Source organism: Netta rufina (genome assembly GCF_964035555.1).
Source record: "Netta rufina genome assembly, chromosome: 3".
Taxonomy (NCBI): domain Eukaryota; kingdom Metazoa; phylum Chordata; class Aves; order Anseriformes; family Anatidae; genus Netta; species Netta rufina.
In genome coordinates, this window is record NC_140125.1 from 112,209,067 (window position 1) to 112,228,837 (window position 19,771).

The following is a 19,771-nucleotide window of genomic DNA, read 5'->3' on the forward strand; positions in this document are numbered from 1 at the left end:
TACAAGCAGTTCTGTATGTCCGTATGACCTTTAATAAATTCTGCTTTCCCATCTGAGTAATAAATCTGCCAGCAGAAGAGGAGTGCAAAATTTGATGTCATTTGCTGAATAACTCAATTTAAACTTTGTAAGGTATCAGTAGGCCATAATGACAATTGCTCTGCAATTATCAAAGGCATAAAATTGAGCTGGAGATGGATAATGCACTATACGGTAAGCTTGGATGTGGGTATGTGTGTAGAATCTGTGTATACACAGCAAATGCATACATGTATTTTTAAATCACTTAATAAAAGACCAAGTCCAGTTAGTTGCATAACCTAAATTCTGGAACATTTTTGCTGTCCTACGTCTGTAAAAGTTTTTCATTTAGGAACACACACGTTTCTTGTCAATGTTATTTCTACAATCACTTAGTTAGAGCAGGGCATATTGTTCTCTGAATTTCTTGTTAAAATGTTTCACTTAATTAAACTTTTACAACCAGTTCTGCTCTATGTCTGATACTTGCTGTAAATTATAAAGAAAAGCCCCTCTGGCATTTATGAGAATTCAAATGAGGAAGACTATAGGAAAAAGAGAAACAATGTCAGTGAGCCCCAGATAGTTGCTCATTCCCCGTTATCTCCCACATAATTCAAATTAATGAAATATATTACCTCTTATTATATAAAATAGGTTGAAAATGAGGCCAAAATTGAACTAATAATATTTCAAATGATTATATTGCTAAAGTTTCATAAGTGGAGTCAATTGCACCATTATTTGAATGATTGTGGTTTTGCCTACATTTTATGTAATTACATGGGAAAAAAAAAAAAAAAAAAAAAAAAGAAATTAAAGAAATTTGCTAGAACAAATTTGCTAGAACAAATTAGCTAAGAAAAAATTAGGAAAAATCAAACAGGAATAGAACTTAAAGATACACACAGTTGTAGCTGCTCGTAGGTCATACCTGTGCATACCAGACAACCCCCACCCCTATTTCTGTCAAAACATGGCAGCACTTTCAGAGGGGTACTTAAGATGACACCTCCTGTGTGGGGATTTTACAGCAGCTAGGTTCCAGCAAGATCTAGTTTTTGAGATCAATATTCTGCTTCTAGGCCCTCCCCAGACCGAAGGGGAAGATGCTGCAAGATGGCTGTCACATCGATTACAGGGCTGAGAGCTCTAATCCAATTGGCGGCAACACTGCTATGAGACTTGGAAGTCTCCTCTAAACCCTAACCACAGTTTAGTGTGCGAACTATTGTGTTTGCTCTTGGGAATCTTCACTCTTGCCAAAGAGAGCCTGTATTTATGCTATTTGGCATATTTATTATCCAGTTAACCCATTCTTTATAAGTAAATCCTTCTTCAGAATTTATAACCCTCCCAAGAACTATGGATGATGGACAGAAATAAATAGCCATGAAGGAGAAAACAAAAGAAAACAGAACTTTAAATCTCTCCTCTCCCATAACTTTTATATATTTTTTTTCTATTGTCCTTTGTTTCACAGGGCCATTTGTCATGATGGATGGAAGCAAGAATCAGACAGGGTCTGAGAAATCTGGTTGTGCTTAAACATTTGTGAAATTCAGGGAAATGAGTTGTGTAATCTGACATCAAGTAAAGATCAGATGACATGGAGGCTTCAGTTTCCTTGTGAATGAAGGTGAAAAAGCTCTGCAGTCAACATCTTTATTTATCAGGATACTCAAGAGAATGTGTAAACAGAGATTTTTATATCTCTGGTTCCCCTGGGCAGGGTGACATACACAGATTAGTTTTATTCAGGATCAGAACTTTAAAAAAATATATAAATAATAATAATAAACAAAACAAAAACTTTTGATGGCTAAAAGCTAAAGACAAAATTGAATTACCTTACTTTCTAAGAGATGCTCACTCTCTGATGAAAGCTAGATAGTTGTGTATATACAACTGTGCTAAATTCATTCTGATTTGGAGGTTAATTTAGCATATGTGAGAACAATCACAGAATCACAGGATCACAGAATCACAGAACTGTCGGGGTTGGAAGGGACCTCAAAAGATCATTGGGTCCAACTCCCCTGCCAAAGCAGGTTCCTCAGAGCAGGCTGCCCAGGTAGGCATCCAGACAAGCCTTGAATATCTCCAGAGAAGGAGACTCCACAACCTCCATAGGCAGCCACTTCCAGTGCTCCATCATCCTCAACGTGAAGAAGTTCTTTTGCATGTCAGTGCAGAACTTCCTGCGCTCTAACTTGCAGCCATTGCCCCTTGTCATATCCTCACAAACCACTGAGAAGAGGTTGGCTACATCCTTCTGTGTCCCACCCCTCAGATATTTATATACACTGAGGAGATCCCCTCTCAATCTTCTCTTCTCCAGGCTGAACAGAACCATGTGTCAGCCTTTCTTCATAGGGAAGATGCTCCAGGCCCTGTATCATCTTTGTGGCCCTCTGCTGGACTCTTTCCAGGAGATCCCTGTCTTTCTTGTACTGGGGAGCCTAGAACTGGACACGGTACTCCAGGTGAGGCCTGACCAGGGCAGAGTAGTGGGGGAGGATCACCTCCCTTGACCTGCTGGCCATGCTCCTTTTAATGCATGCCAGGATCCCATTGGCCCTCTTGGCCATCAGGGCACATCAGTGCTGGCTCATGGTCAACCTGTTGTCCACCAGGACTCCCAGGTCCTTTTCCTCAGTGCTCCTCTCCAGTAGGTCGTCCCCCAGCCTGTACTGATACTTTGGGTTGTTCCTTCCCAGGTGCAGGACTCTACACTTGCTCTTATTAAACCTCATTTGGTTTCTTCCTGCCCATCTCTTCAGCCGGTCCACGTCTCGCTGAATGGCAGCACAGCCTTCTGGCATGTCAGCCACTCCTCCCAGCTTTGTGTCATCAGCGTACTTGCTGAGGGCAGACACTATTCCCTCATCAAGGTCGTCGATGAAGATGTTGAACAAGACCGGACCCAGCACCGAGCCCTGAGTAACACTGCTAGTCACAGGCCTCCAGCCAGACTCTGCTCCTCTGATCACCACCCTCTGAGCTCAGTCAGTCAGCCAGTTCTCAACCCACCTTGCCGTCCACTCATCTATTCCACACTTTCTCAGCTTTGCTAGTAGGATGTCATGGGAGACAGTATCGAAAGCCTTGCTAAAGTCAAGGTAGGTGACATCCACCGCTCTCACCCCATCTACCCAGCCGGTGATGCCATCATAGAAGGCAACGAGGTTGTTCGAGCACAACTTCCCCTTGGTGAATCCATGCTGGCTAATCTTCATAACCTTCTTCTCTTCCAATTGCTTGGAGATGTCATCCAGAACAAGCTGCTCCAACAGCCTTCCAGGGACAGAGGTGAAACTGATTGTCCTGCAGTTTCCCGGATCCTCCTTCTTGCCCTTCTTGAAGACCGGAGTGACATTGCCTCCAGTCTTCAGGCACCTCACCCATTCTTCAGGAGCTTTCAAAGATGATAGAGAGTGGTTCAGCAATCATATTTGCCAGCTCCCTCAGCACACACAGATGCATCCCATTGGGACCCATGGATTTGTGTGCGTTGAGCCCACTCAGACGCTCCCAAACCACTCTCATGTCCACCAGGGTGGAGCCCTCCATTTCCCAGACCCTTTGTCCTATTGCCAGGGGTGAGGAGTCCTGGGGGAGTGTCCTTGAAGCAAAGACTGAAGCAAAGACTGAAGCAAAGAAAGCATTCAGAATCTCTGCCTTCTCAGTGTCTCCCGTGACCAGGACACCCCTCTCATTTAGCAAGGGGCCCACATTGTCTCTAGTCTTCCTCTTGCTGTTTACATACTTGAAAAAAGTCATCATTAGTGGCAGACTTAAAATCATAGAATGGCTTGTGTTGGAAGGGACCTTAAAGATCCAAATTCCAATCCCTCCTGCCATGAGCAGGGACTTAGGTGATATCTGGTAATAGGATGTCAAAGCTATATAGCCCAACCTGCTCTGAGATTTTGCTAGATCAGCATGGACGTGCTGCAGAGCAGGGAGTGTTACTACTGCATAAACTCAGTGTGGGCACTAGAATCTCCTGTTTCCAGGACCTGAGCTAGCATGACGCTGCTCTGTGCTGTAAATATGTATCTGCTCCCACAAAACTTACTCAGGTATTTGCAAACTAGTGATCCATTGCTTCCCATATGTAACCCATCATGCCATGGGATGAAACCAAGCTCTAAAAGGTCATGACTGCAAAAAAATGGATAATTTCTGTTTTCCCAATTAATGAACCAGCAAAAAATCATATTTCAGACTGGATTGATTGTATTAAAACAAACATGTACACAGAATTTCTAGTCTTGTTTGTTAAAGAGTTTATTCTCAAAGAGATAACATTATTTTAGCCTAAGTAGGCTTTTTTCAAGGACTATCTATACAGTATTTCAATAGCTGAAAAGAAACCATTACAGTTCCACACATATTCCACCCCAAAGTAGTCCTATTTTGTGAGTGAATTCTTCAACTTTATTAAATTCATCTTTGAACTTGGAATTCATTTAAATGAGGTCTAGGCTCCTGTTTAGGAGATTGAGGGGAAAACACTTCTATTCCTGTCATATTCAGTGATGTCAGTGAAACTTTGACAGTCAGCTAAACTCATGGTAAACAAAAGTTAGTCAGCGTGATGTCAAAACAGAAGTATCATGGGGAAACAGGTAAGAAACCCATGTATTTCTGAATGACAAATTAGCCAGTAGGAAAAAAAAATCTAAATTTCTTTGCGGAGCTTTCTGAAAACTGATATATGTGTAGATTTCTTTTTCTCAATAGAATGTTGTTGTTATCTGAAATTGTCCAGGACTCAGATTTCTATTCAATTATAATATTTTCTGCTTTTTGATATTTTTTCTGGAATTCATTACTTTTTTTCATATCTTATTTTTTGTATGCTCTCTTGTGCTCCTTTCCTCTTCTTTTTCTCCCAAACTCATCTGTGAATGTATTTCTAAGTTGGGAAATAAATGTGTTTCCAAGTTGTTCTTCACCTGGCTTATAAATGTGACCTTTATTTTAAACCTGTTTATTCTGTGTATTCTGTAGCTTTTGCGACTATTTACAATATGTATTGCACATTACTGGCTTGATCCAACATACTGTGAAATCAATGCAAAGACTTCCTTTTGACCTTGAAGATTGTTGGATTAAGCCTTATGGTCCAAGTAAAACTAGCTGTAATGAATGACACAAAAATGTAATAAAGAACTCATTTATTGGCTTATTAAGCTTATTAAAATAACCTACTGTAGATTATTCAGTTTTCAGTTACAAATTCAGATTCAAACAGTATCTACCTGAAGTTCCAGCATGCTGATTGCTGTTATTTTTAAATACATTGTGGTATAAACTTATCACTTCTCTTCTGCATGTCCATTCAGGTCTTCATGCGCTTCTGTATGTTTTCCACAATCTGCTGAAGACTCAGCTGCTCAGTGGCAAGTTGTTCATCAATGAATTTTTGCATTTCTTCCCATTTCCTGGAGCCTTGTTCAATGCCTTGCTGAATTAGTGTGCGTGTTAATTCCACCTTTTTTCTGAGTGCCTCTCTGCTTTTCTGGGGCATTTGGTTAATGGACTCCCAATCAAATGGCACATCTATTCTAAGCTCTCCTTGACGAACAGCTATATATGGTTTTATGCTGTCAGCTGTTACTTGCTCAAGCCAACGAAGAAGCTCAGAGATATACTGAAGTAGTGCAGAGTACTTCTCTATAGTTAGATCAATTAACTTTTTGGCCTCACTGATTAGCTTTTCTTGAGAATCGCTAAGCTGCTCATAGATCTCCTGGAGTTTTGCCTTGACTTGCTTGTTATATTCATTGATTTTCTTTTTAGCAGCTGCAGACCAGTATCGGATCTTTTCCTGAGCAGCAGATGAGAGCTCCATGACCTTCTGTTTTCCTTTTCCTTCAACATCAGCTATAAGGTCATAGTATTCCTGGCTGTATTTTTCCACCAGTTCTCTTACTTGGTCTGTCAGGCGTGTAAATGAATCAGCAAGATCTCCAACATACCTGGTCTGCCAATTCACTAGTGTGTCTATTAGATTCTTCAGCCATCCTAATACCTTGTCTTCTACTTCATAGTATTTCAGTGACCATCCAAGTGTAGTTGGATCAAAATATTCCTCTCTCAATGCCCTTATATAGAGAAGCAGCTGGTGCAGCTTTTCTGAAAGCTCCTGGAATGTCTTCTGGCTAAAAACTTTCACGTGATAAATGTATTTTTTAACATCTTCTGCCAAGGATCTAAGTTTCTGTGCATAGACTGAAGCCATTGCATCTTTGTACAGCTGTTGTGTTTGGACTTTGATGTCCTCAAAATTTTTGGACTGCAAGCTTCTAACTATATCTTCTGCTTTCTGAAAAGTTTGTTGCACTATTTGTTTAAGGTGGTTAAGTTTTCCTGCAAAGTCAGCTTCCTGGAGAGTAGCAAACGTCTGCCTGATTTTTTCCTGCAAATGTTTCAGCATTTCTTTAATTTGATCAAGTACATTACGACCTCTAAGAATTGTTTCAGAAGCAGGAACTCTGACTTCCAGCTCATTAATAGCTGCAATCAAGGCATCAAAGTATTCCTGAAGTTTTGAAAGGCACATATCAGCAGTTTTTGCTGCCTTCTCTGTAGTCATAAGGTATAATTCTTCACCAGTGTACTTCTCAAAAAATCCAGGAACCTGGAATTTTGTGGTCTTCAGGAACTCAATGACTGAATCAATTAGGTGTTTTATTTTCTTGTGATACTCTTCAATTATGTCAATTGTAGCATCCAAAAGCTTTGCTTTTATTTTTTGATATTCAATCTGTCCAGCTTGATCTGCTGCTTTTTGATACAGCTGTTTAGCTTTCACCTTCATCTCCTGATATTTGCCAGAGGCCTCATTGGCAGCTGTGCGAAGCTGAGCATCTATTTGGTCTATCTGTTTTGCAGCAAATGCGTATGCTTTGTCAGCATTATTCTGCATGATATTCTTCATCTTCCAGGTGGCAGCACTAATATCCAGTCCCATATGCTCCTTATGGTACCAATTAACAGATCTATAGACTGCATTTGTCATTTTAGGTACTTTGTCTTTCAGACCCAACAGCAAGTCTTTGGCAGCATCCTCTTTCCAGTTGAATTTCATTTGAATCAGGTGAGGATTCTTGAAGGATATCTCACTGCTTAATATGTCAATGTCCTTCTGAGGAGCAGACTGAAAATATAAGATGGGATAACCAAAAGATAGCTTGTAAATAAAACAAATCCCACATTATTTATATTAAGTGTATTTCAATGTTCTCATTTTGCATAACTTTAAATTTAATATTGTACTGGGTCTGGCCACCACAAATATATACATGTATTAAGATACATACACTACAAATTTTTGTCTACTGTATGTTTACTCCCATCTTGAAATGTTATTTTGGAAAAAATTATATTGTATCAAGGTGCTCTATGCCTCTGCACAGGAGTACCACAACATAATTTAGTCTTTTTATTTGTTTTTAAAATCAGACTGTAAATAAGATTTTTCTTTCCTTTCTATTAAATGCCTATGAGGCCTCATAAAACCTGTCAGTTACTTAGGAGATGAGCCTTCTGCTCCTTCTTGAAATTATTTAAAGTGAATTTAAACAGCCTTTCCTTAATATGAAAACATTAGAGGATTTCATTTTGCAATCATTGAAATCAATGAAACAATAAGTGAGAGCTACTTAGAGTAATACAAGACCCTCAAATCTATTTACATAAACACATTTTCCAGTTTTCAGTAATAAGTAATGAATTATGAGTTGATGGTGATTCTTAAATTAGTTTATCAACTTGGAAGGTAAAATATTAATTTTGTAATCATTGTATGCCAATAATAGCATCTTTTGTTAGCAAATCTAAAAAGTTTTTTACTTCTTATAATGTATTAATGGATCCAAAAAGAAGATACTCTATGTGGTCTGACCTCTTCCAGGGGCTTGATTCCTATAGGGGCAACTTTTGAAATAATTGTAAGTAGCCTGACAGGAATACACCAAGCCTGATCGTTTGGTTATCAAAAACTGTTTCTGTACTTTCTTCACTTTTGGCAGGAATGTTTTCTTGATCATGGAAGAGGGTAAAATTAAGTGTGCGGAGAAGCTGAAACAGTCTCTTCACATAGATGCTACTTTTAGAATTGGCAAGGCCAGTGTAGGAAATAAAAAACATAATTACTGATAATACACTTTTTCTTTGGACAAAGGGTGTTTAACTTATGTCTTAGTATCAAAATACACAATCTTTAAAAGGGAGCTTTTTCTCTGACCACCACCAACCTTTTTGCTTGCTATTGGTCATATCAAGCTTACCCGAGTTCGGTAGTAAACTTTCTTCTTCAGAATGTCAGTTTCTACTTCAATGAGATAGCCTAAGGTCCCAGCAGAAGGTGAAGATACTGAAGAGGATATTGTGCTGTCAGTCTTTTGATAACGTACATGAACATCAGTAAATGTTGGGCTGATGATGTCTAATGATGCAGTGTTGGCCACAATTCTACAACAAAGAATACACAGCTATAATGAACACAAGAACACAGCACAGGCCCTAAGGAAGTACACAATGCAGTATGCCTAAATATAACACTACCTATGATATTATGTATATGTCCATGTGAACAATACCTTTGTCATCAAAAGAAAGTAGGGCTTTATTATCCAAATTACTTAGGGCTTAGTGTTTAGCCTAATATATTCAAAACTTCATGTTACTCCAATTTTCCTTTTTTTTTTTTTAGATACTATATTGAGCTCGTTTGAGAATTTTCATTGAATAATTACAAATCAAAACCTGTAGCTGCCTTGTTGTAAGCTTTCTAAAGACTTCTATAAGCCGACTTCATTTTTTTCCATCAACATAAGTTCAGGCAGTATTTTGTATCTGCATTTGTACTTGCCTTCACAGACTTCTGTCCCTTCGATATATCAGCACAACACTTGGACATCAAAACAGGCAGTTAGAAGACCAAGTCTGTAATCCCTAGTACCAGGATTTGTGAATAAAAATTACTCTTTAATGACTTGTGCTGACAGAGGGTTCCAATGAAAAAGTGTCGTTGATGGTCAGATCTAGAACCACTCTGAATATGAAATGCTGGGTTTATATCTTAGCACTTATGAAATAGGGCTGCTCAGAAAAGCTATGTTGGAAATACTGAGAGGGAATAGCATTTCAGCTATCTCAAGATAGAAAAAGTTATCACCAATAATGACAGATTAGTTACATAGGTTCTTACTAATTATAGCAAAGCACTCTGGGGCATTTGTGTTTAAAGCAACAAGTACATCATTGGCACTTTTGTCTATTATAAATTAGATTGTCAGAACAAATCTTTACCCAAATCCCTGAAGAGTGACATCTTGCTTGTAGTTTGCACTCAAGTCACGGTGAGAAAGGCTGCCAGTGGTCTTCATAACAAACATGTCTCCTTCATATTTGTAGTTTGAAACAGCTGTGAAACAGATTTCAAATGCGTGTTTTACCAAAACAATACAAAATACATGTTGAGCTAGTCAACAACTAGGCCAGTTGTGGACTGTTTCCATTGTATGCAAAATTATACTTCCAGAAACTAAATGACCATAATGCCCAAAATAAAAAGATACAAAAATACTTGTTCAACCAGAATATGTTAAAATTAAATTTTCCTCTATGTTTATAATAACAGGGGTATAACATTTTGCATTCATGCAGACCAGAAATGGGGATTCTAGATTCTAATCTCTTGAGAGTTTTATAATTTTGTTCTTATGTATGCTTTTACTATTATTCTAAAGTCTAGAAGTAAAAACTATATGGGATGCCTGAGCTTTCTGAGTTGAAATATTTTGAAAACCAAATATGTTTAACTCTTAATGACTAATTATGAAAATTAATGGTTATTTATGAAAATTAATGGTTAATTCTATGATTCTATAAGAAAAAAGGTAGGCATTTATTTATCTGAACTGAATTACACAAAAAGTGAGCCTGCTTTCTCTCCTTTAAAGGTATTATCTTAAGTAATGGGGGAATGTTATGATGTCTGCAATTGAAAGTAAGAAACTGTTATATAAAAAAAGAGATCTCTTCCATTTTTTTCAGAGTATGCCATTAGTTATACATATAACTTGTAATTAGCCTTCAGGGTGTCTGACTGAGACTGATAATAATTTATGAAAAAATGCTGATGAAGACAAAAGGAGATGTATAATCTAATGTAATTGCTAAACAGAAAAACAGTATGGAGTGTTTAGCCCAGAACTGCGGCATGTAGAATTATAATATCTTACCATTCAAGTCATATTCCAGGAACAGTAATGTTGAGCTGCAGGTAGAGTCGACAGACAGTTCAAAGGAGTCCTTTTTATTTGATAAGTCTGTTCTCCAGGTGACATTGTACAAAGGGGAAACAGCTTTGAAAGATCCAGTCAAGGCACCAAATGATGGAATGTAAATTCCAGCAGGCAAGGACACCTTGAGAGGGGGGATCTCAATTTTCTGTTCGGGAATTGTAATTGTAGGGAAATCAAAATCTGCAATCTTATTAGCTACTTCATCCAGATTTATATGGAAACTGCCAAGAGAAATACTCTTTGGAAGAGTGAATTGAGACACAGTTATTTGGTATTCAGGTACAGTCAGCTCAAAATATGGTATCTTGTATTCTTCTAATGTAATGTAATTGGCTCCTACATCCACTTTGGGGAATCTTAGTCTTGGCAGCGTGGGTAAATTGACGTCAAACGGCATCATGTTTAGTGTCTGCGGAATTTTTATGTTGCGCAGGTCGATGGTGTAGGCTGGGACCTGCAGAGTGGTGAAAGGAACTCTGAACTCTGGAGTGCTGAAGACAGGACTTGGAACCTTTAGATGAAACTCAGGAATATTGAATGTGAAGCCATCGGTTAATTTATTCACAGGTATGGGGAAGAAGGTACCATCATCACTCTTTGTGTACACGAGGGATGCTGAAGCATTTAAGTATTGTTTTCTGTCAGCACTGGTAGTGACGTCCAACTTCAAGATATCCCATAAGCTCTTATCAGCAATGGGACACTTCATTTTTTTGAGGAAGTCTATGTATCCTCCCAAAGATCCAGAAATATCAAACTTTACCTTTGATTTTTCATTTGATAATTGCATATCATGTCCCAAAGATAATGACTGAATTTGGCTTTCACCCTTCCAGCCAACTTTCTGGTTCACAGTATTGATTTTCATTAGGACAACCTGATTAATTGAGGCTATGTCTAGGAAAGAATTTGGCTGAGTGGCTTGAATCTGAAGATCTGCTGACATGCTCCAAGGAGCCATCTCAAAGGTTGCTTTGCATTTTTGAGACCCCGTTGTTGTGAAAAGAGGTGTATATCGTGCATAGTTTTTGCCATTGTGCTCCCAGACTGCATAAACACGTCGAGTAGATGCTTCAACTGCAAGTATTTCTTTCATTTCACTGTTCCAGAGTCCGTCTGCTTGGGAGTTGGTCTCAAGCTTGAGAGATGACCGGGCTCCATTAGCATTCAGGTAAGTGTTTGCCTCGTGGACCAGAGTGCCAGAAAATGAATTTCCAGTGTAAATTACTCCATCAATATTCCCCTTTGTTGATGATTCTACTGATAGGTAAGATGTAAGGCTCTCTAAAGCAAATTTGTGAGCAATTCCTCCCTTAGCACTGGTGCCATATTTAGGAGTATTAAAATCATACATTACTTTTAGCCCAGAGGAAAGAGTGGGTTTAGACTTAGTATTTCCAGAAAGCTCTTGGCTGAAATTCACTTTTAAAACTGGTGTGTTAATTTGAGCATTTGTTGTCAATGATGCTTCCATGTTTCTCCTTGTGAGACTAATAGTGCTGTCATGACCTCCTCCTAGAAATTTGTTATTACTCAGAGAGAGTGCTGTGGCCAGTTTCAACCCCCTTTTTCTTGTCAAGCTCGTTGAACCATCCAGCTTAAATTGTAGTGCATCAAAGACAGATGAAGATGAGATGCTAAGTTGCCCAGCAATATCTGACTGATTAAACAGACCAGCATTTGCAGTCAAAGTGATCACACTGGATTTAAATGAGAAGTCATAAGTAATATTTCCCATGGCAGGAATTAAGATGTGGTTTGATGGGCTATTGATTCTGAATCTAGGAAGCTTTAGAGTGCGTAGATCCTGTGGAACATGAAGGACTGGAAGTTCCAGAGAAGGTAATACTAGTGTGTAAGATGGTACTGAAAAGCCAATAAATGGGACTGTGAATCCTGTTGTACTTATTTCTTTTGGGAGCATGTAACCAAAGGCTGGCATCTCAGCAGTAAAAGGAGAAACCTCAACATTCACAATTGGAATGGTGTATCCTGGAATCCTGAAGGTCCGTGGCAGTTTGTTCAGTGATGTTTGTATTTTGTATTTGTCAAATTTTGTTTTGGCTTCGTTATATGACTTTGTGAGAAAATCTAAAGCTGTGTTTCTTCCTCTCTCAAAATATTTGTTGAAGAAATTGATGTATTTATTAAGTGCTTCATGCACTGTTGCTAAAGGAAGCGGGATTACATGCATGTCTTTGTTTTTCTCATACTGAGCATTCAAATTTAAATCAAATGATTGTCTTGTAGTCTTCAGTAAGTCCTTCAGGCCTACCCGTTCCCACAGTGAAAAATCTTTTAGCTGAGGAGTCTGGATTCCAGTATAGGGAACATTAAGCTGAGGAATGGTTAGAGGAATATTTAGGAAGTCTAGGTTGGCATCTCCACTCATTTCAACATGAGCTTCAATTCTGTCATCATTGTTGCCAGCAGACATATTATGGGAATACCTGTACTGATTGAACCTGCCAGTAGCTTGCCAGCTGACCTGCTGAACAGAAGAACTGAGTGAAAGACCATAGTTATTCAGGAAGTCAATTTTGCCAGTCAATTTCATTGGGAAGCTTATTTTCACGTTTCCATCATTGTTCGTTAATACTCGAATTTCAAAAGGCTGTGCCAAGAAGAAAACTTCATTATTTACAGTCCCAGTAATCCGTCCATTGAGACGAGCATTGTGAGAGCCTGTTAATTCTACTTTCATTCCTCCAAGCTGGACTGTACCTTTTACATTCAGAACGCTACGCCCCACACGCTGTGACTCGATCTCAGACTGAATCTGAAGCGTTGCATAATTTAGAAAACCACATTCGTATCTCACAGCTTGGCTGACTTTCAGGTACTTATCATTTATTCTATAGTCACCAAAGAATATAATAATGGGACCCTCAACCCTGAAGGTGGCATGTGAATCATGAGTGCCTTCATCGGAGAAATTAGGAGAAGCCCATTTCCAGTTTCCTTTACCATTGGAGGTAAATGATATATGTCCTGCTTCTACCTCTGTTGTCATATTATTGACGAAATCAGCCTGGCTGGAGAAGGCAGCTTGTGGAATATTCAGTCTGTGGGAATATGCTGTTCCACTCTGTATCCAAATTTTTCTTTGCAGCTTGACCATTAATTTATTCTGAAGTTCTATGGAATTTTTTGTTGTATAGAAGTTTGCTTTGGTTTCAGCTTCTCCTTCTACAGAAGTCCCTAAAAATACCAATTCGTTGGTGTGATCAACTTTAAGGAACCTGTGGTTGACCTTCATGGAATTTTTAACGTTCAGCTGTTTCATCTCAGGGGCCAAGAGACGTGAATCTACAATAACACTAAAAACTAGGAAATCTAATTTGGATGTTGTTTGAGCTGAAAGGGAGGTCACAAATTCTGGACTGTTTACAGATGTTGTAGTATTATGAACTTCAGCTTGTGTAGACAGAGTGAAGAATGGAGAGGTAACTCTGAAAGCACCAGACAGCTTGCCAAATGTAGGGACAGTCACTGTATGTGGGATACGTGGAAGTTGGAACTCTGGTATCTTCAAGTCAGGAATCTGGAGCTCATTTAGATTTAGCTTTGGAACCAGTAATTCTGGTATTTCAAACTGAGGCATTTGTAATTCTGGAAAAGAAATGTCAGAAAAAGGCATATCTCTCATCTTCAGATCTTTAAAATACAAATCAATTGTTGGCAGCTGAAAATCACCAGACATGAGTTGGTCTATTGTTCTCACAATCTGCAATTTAATCTCATTTAGGTCAATTGTATAAGATGGAACTTTAAAACTATTTAGAACAGTAAACTCTGGGGTAGTAAATTTCATTGGGATTTTCACGTCTTTTAATCTCTTAATATTTATCTCATAGGAGGGGATGTGCAGATCAGTCAGTGGAACAACGAAGTCTGGTGTTCGAAATGTTGCTTCCCGGAGACTTCGGAGACTGAACTCAAAGGCAGGTATAGTGACTATAACAATTCTTATTTCAGGGACTTTAAATCCTGTTTCAACAAACTGGTTTAAATTTTCAGCCCAATTTTTTAGGTCATACTCTTCAGCCAAAATAACAATTTTTTTAAAAGCTATGTTCCACTGTTCAGAAATGTATATGACAGCAGAATTGTAGAATTGGCTTATCTTCTGAAGATACCATTCAAATTCTTTGGAGATATCCATGTCAGAAATCCTCTCTCGCAGGTCTTCCAGATGCTCATTTACTTTGGCTTTCAGATTAGCAAATGTTGTTGAGTTTATGAGCTCTTTGAGCCAGTTAATTATGGCAGCAAGCTTGGTGTCCTTTAATTGTTCTATGTATTTTGAAATCACAGCACTAAAATCTTTCATATACTGTTTTAATGCTTCTGCTTTCTGTGGAAGTTCTAGATTTCTGAGCTCCTCATTTATTTTTTGTGTTACTTCTTGGATTTTCTCATTTGTTTTATCAACAAACTGGTTATAATCAAAAGACTTGAGTTTTTTTATAACCATGTCAAGGAACTTGTTGACTTCCTTTATCATCATTTCATAATCAAAGGTTTGCACTTTCTTGACAACATCATCAATAAAAGCAACAATTTTATCAAAGTAGGTCTTCACATCAATTTTTTTCAGGTAGACAGTCAGCTTCTGGACAGTTTCTTTTATTCTGTACTGGTTAAGAAGTTCTGTCATTCTGTCCATTAAAAAATACACCTGCTTATCGATTTCATATTTTACAATCAGTTTATGTATATGACCTCGGAAAGCACTGATCTTCTCGGACACTTCATAATCCTCCATCCAATTTAGAATAAAGTCTTTGATTTGTTCAAGAACTTCTTTCATTTTTTTAATTGGCAATGAACGCTTCAATTTTTCTAAAACTTGTTTAACATCAAATATTTTAATCTGCTGTTTCAATTTTTCTGCAATGCGTCTGACATCAATATTCTGAATCTGAATTTTGAGTTCTTCTAGGCTTTCCTGTATTCTAGCAGTGATTCTGTATTCATCATCTACGTTTTTAATCCAAGCCATCGTGCTGCTTCCAATTTTGCTGGGATAATATTCTTGAAAAAAAATTTGTAATCTCTGAAGAGTGTCAACTACAGTCATTCTTATGTTATATTTGTTATCTAGAGCTGTTATTTTTTCAACTACTTGATCAAGAAGCTGTGCAATAAGTGCTTTAATGTCAAACTGTTCAAAATTGTCTTTGATGTATTGCTCAAGTTGTATCAGATAGACCTGAAGCTGAAGCAGTATTTCTTGAAGATTTTCCAGGGCTTTTTCCAACATAATTTGGAGATCATCAGATGTTATTCTGTAGTCCTTTGTGAAAGCAATCAAATTAGTTTTCATGGTGCTAACTCTGCCTTTCAGATCTAATTTCTCCACATAATCATTAAGGTGCTGTGGGAGTTTATCCAAAGTTGCCTTGTATTCTCTCATATATTGATCTATGTCAATGTTTTTCAGGTAACTTTGTACAGCCTGAAGTGAGGTTAGCATGGCACCTCTGATTTGCTCAAAGTAGACTGGTAAGTGTTCCAGGAGTGGTAGGTTAATAACATGCATATCTTTATTTTTATCGTACTTCACAGAGCCAGAGATGCTGAATTCTTGAGGCTCTGACACACTGCCCCTGAGACCTAATACGTCAATGATGTTAACTTCTTCAGGTGTGAATGGTAGTGTGATTGATGTATCCAACACAGAGAGATCTGCTAAAGCTCTTCCACTAAGTTCCACACCAGTCTTTTCTGCATCATTGTAAGCATTGAGATCTTGTGAATATACATTATTGTTCAGCTGACTTTTCAATTTCCAAGCACTGGACTGTTCTGATGGAGTAAAAAGCATATGAACTTTGTTATCAAGCTGAGTAGTGTATCTTCCTCTAGACTTGAAGCTGTGACTGGTAGATCCTCTGTAATCATGGGAGAAAGTGAAAGCAAGAGGCTCTGCTTTAAACAGGAATTTGCTGTAAAGGTCTCCTGTATGTTCACCCATGGCAATCAGCTTTCCATTACCATTGGTATGGACATCAGCAGTAACAGTAAATGGGGCCATAGTGGAACGCAGAGCGTTGCTGAACCGGAGAGATTTAGAATCACAGTTTGTGTTCATAGTAACTGAGGTAGCCAGTCCTGCTATATTGAGATTAACTCTGTGACTCACTGCTGCACCTTGAACATTTGCAACTGTATCTGTTTTAAAGTTTGCAGCTAGATCAGCATATGTAATAGTGTAGGTATGCCTTATTTCATCTGATCCATAGGCTGCTCTCATATTGCCACCCAAGTTCAGCTTCAGAAGCTCGAGGAGGAGTTCTGCTTTGTTGGAAACTTCAGTTTTGGTGTATTTAATATTATTGCTCAGCTTAGCTGTGAGTGATCTAGGCTGCAGCTGCAGATCAAAGCCATGCTTGTGGAACTTGTCAAAGCTGAAGCTGTTGTCTAACTTTGAAGAAAACATTAGGGATAAACCGGGAATAGTCAAGTCATTTGAGTACTCCAGCTTAATCTCTTTGAATGACCCTTGCAAACTATTTGAGAACTTGAGTCCTTCTCTATTAACTCTGAAGTTTAAAACATGTTTATTGTCCATACCCAGAACTGTACTTTGATATTCACTTCCCAGCGTTACTTCCGTTAAGCTGACTCTTCCACCAAGATTGAATTTTGCATTGTTTTTACCATAGCGCCCAGAAGAGGATAGTGACATAGAGCCTCCAGCAGTATCAAGTTTGGCATTCATTTCACTCTGCATTGTTAATGGACTAAATTGCACATTTGTAGTTGCACTGCTAGCTAGACCATACTGATTAACATTGAGCGATGACTTATGTGCTGCTCGATTCCTTTGATCAGTCAGAGAGATATCAGTGTTGAAAACAAGATCCTGGGAATTGAGAGAACCTGCAAACAAGGCATAATATTGAGCTTGCTTGTAAGTGGCTTGATACTCAGAGCGAAGTGCTGCCATCTTCTTTGACAAAATTAATTCAAGCTTATTGACAGCTGCAAGTTGTCGATACCTCCCATTTGTTTCAGATGTCATTTTCAGCTGGCTATTTTCATACTTCAGTGAAGCTGTGTTCTTTAATAGTCCACTTTGTACATCAGAAACCGAAGTAATGGAAAATACATCATCACTGTATCTACCAGATAGTTGATTGGTAGCTTGCAGGTAAGGAGAATCCAACTTCAGATTTGATTTCCCTTCCAAAACCCGTCTCTTTTCATTGTATGAGCTTGACATAGTATAAATGCTTCTTGCAAAGACAGAAGCCACTTCCAGTTGCCCTTCCATCTTGACATTATTGATGTTCATGTTATTTGTTTTTTCAGAAACAATATCACCAGAAAATGAAAGCTGAGGACCCAGAGTACTGGATGCCATAAGTGATACAGTGCAGTTTGAAACTAGACTAGGTTCATAACTCTTTGTCCTAGATAATTTAAAAACTGAAGTTAAAAGTCTGTGCTTGAGGTGATTTTCATATGCACAGGTGAATCCATTTCTATTATAAGATGCTTCACCAGAACCTGAAATAGGAAAAAAACAAAAGATAATGATGTAATCTATACCGTTTTGTCTTTAAGATTTTGTCTGATGTCACTAAGATTTTATGTTACTGCTTGAACTGCAGTTACTGTTACTATACCATTTTGTTTTAAAATAAAAAATGTTTTGGTTGATCCTGAATATTTCTAAAATAAATTATTTTTATATTTGGGACTAAATTTTCTGTGAATAAATCAAATCTCTATGTTGCTGTATGAAATATAATTACGAGATTATGAAAAGTTATGTCACGATTTAAAATTTATTTAACAAGATGGAATCCCAAGAATAGCTGAAACTAAAACATAGTTAACATTCCCTTTTCTAAAAATGTCATTTTTATCATATTTTATATGAGGTGGGAAATTGATAAGAGACTAAAGTTAGCCTGACCTTTTCCAATTTAAGAACTATCTTAAAAGAAAACTAATTTTAACATCTGCCTCGTCTGAATCTGGGCTAACTGCTATATAGTTATGGCAGTATATGGACACATATAAGTAATAAAACATATATGTTTGTGTACATATATATAGAGAGAGACAGAGAAAAACAAACTGGAGGCATACCTACACACATGTCTGATTTTGAAAACACTTGACTTGTGAAATACACAACTGTTTATATGATCATGCCTTCAGTTCTAAAGAACTGTGCCTTTGATATGGAATATATTCTAAAATATATACCTTAAGTCTTTAGTAAATTATCTGAATTTACCTTTAGTGCCTAAATTAACGGCACTATTAACAAATAGTATCTTTAAAAACAAAGTGATTTGAGATTACACAACCTCTTTCTTTAAATAAGCAATGTAAAAATAAATGGGCTGTACCTGATACATATAAAAGAAAGTCATTAAAATAGTTTTGCCAGCCTTATGGTATTAGCATACATTCTTACCTTTCACATTGTAGGAAAGTAGCTCAAAAACTGAATCAGCATTTGTGGTGTAAGTAGTTCTTATGCTGGATGCTTTCTCTGTGCTGCTATTAGCCAAAGTGTATGATCCTGTCCAGTTGTAATAGTTGCTGTACACATTAGTAGAGACCTCTAAAGTACCCAGGAGAGGCACAAGAAGAGGATAGGATTCTGGAACAGTAAATGCTGGGATTCTGTATTCCTGAGATGGTACATTTATTCCTATCGACTCCATTACCAGAGGAGGTGTTTTAACAGTTTGTGGCACCCTTATGTCATAGGATGATCTTCCACCAAATGGTAACGGAATATTAATTAGAAAACTGTTCTTATTGAAGATGTATTTGATCCGGCCTTCACTAGAAAATAAAAGTGATTCTGTTAAAAGCTGTGCAAGTCCATGACATATACACAGAAATGATTCCTACTATTCCCAGGATACCGGGCTTACATGGTTGTATCAATGTCCCAACTTGAGTTTTAGAGAGAAATATAATGATCATCTCAACATTTTAGAAGCACTCATATATCAGAATCTCCTGAAACCATTTTTGATATCTGATTTTGGTCAATGTTTTTTCCCCTTATTTTATAATCATGAAGACTGAGAGATCAAATAGGCATAGAATTATAGAATGGTTTGAGTTGGAAGGGCCTTTAAAGATCATCTAATTCCAACCCCCCTGCCATAGGCAGAGACAGCTTCCACTAGACCAGGCTGTGAAACCTGTAGTCCAGAAACACAATATTTCCATAAGGCCTTGGATTAGAATTCAAACATTCCTGAGTCTTTGTTCAGAGCTCAACTAACCTTAGCTCACAGGTAGACAGTGTCTTTCAAGGGGCCAAACATGCAATTGTTATGAATCTTGCATTTGATTTTATAATCTAAGAATCCAAATCTAAATCTGCCTTATGCACATTCTTGAAAAGATGTATTGGCATGAAAATGAAGGAATTTGAAAGA

General features: G+C 37.8%; 1 protein-coding gene across 1 annotated transcript in view; it reads right to left on the reverse strand.

Annotated features, from left to right (window-relative positions):
* Window positions 1-5,371: 5,371 nt before the first annotated feature.
* APOB (apolipoprotein B) overlaps window positions 5,372-19,771 on the reverse strand; it is a gene marked incomplete at both ends in the record, with an annotated part of 36,969 nt that continues 22,569 nt past the window's right edge. Inside the window, 5 exons of the mRNA XM_084283890.1 lie at window positions 5,372-7,192; window positions 8,325-8,508; window positions 9,349-9,463; window positions 10,284-17,864; window positions 18,787-19,163. Coding sequence (XP_084140016.1) covers window positions 5,372-7,192; window positions 8,325-8,508; window positions 9,349-9,463; window positions 10,284-17,864; window positions 18,787-19,163 — 10,078 coding nt within the window. The remainder of the gene's footprint in view (window positions 7,193-8,324; window positions 8,509-9,348; window positions 9,464-10,283; window positions 17,865-18,786; window positions 19,164-19,771) is intronic.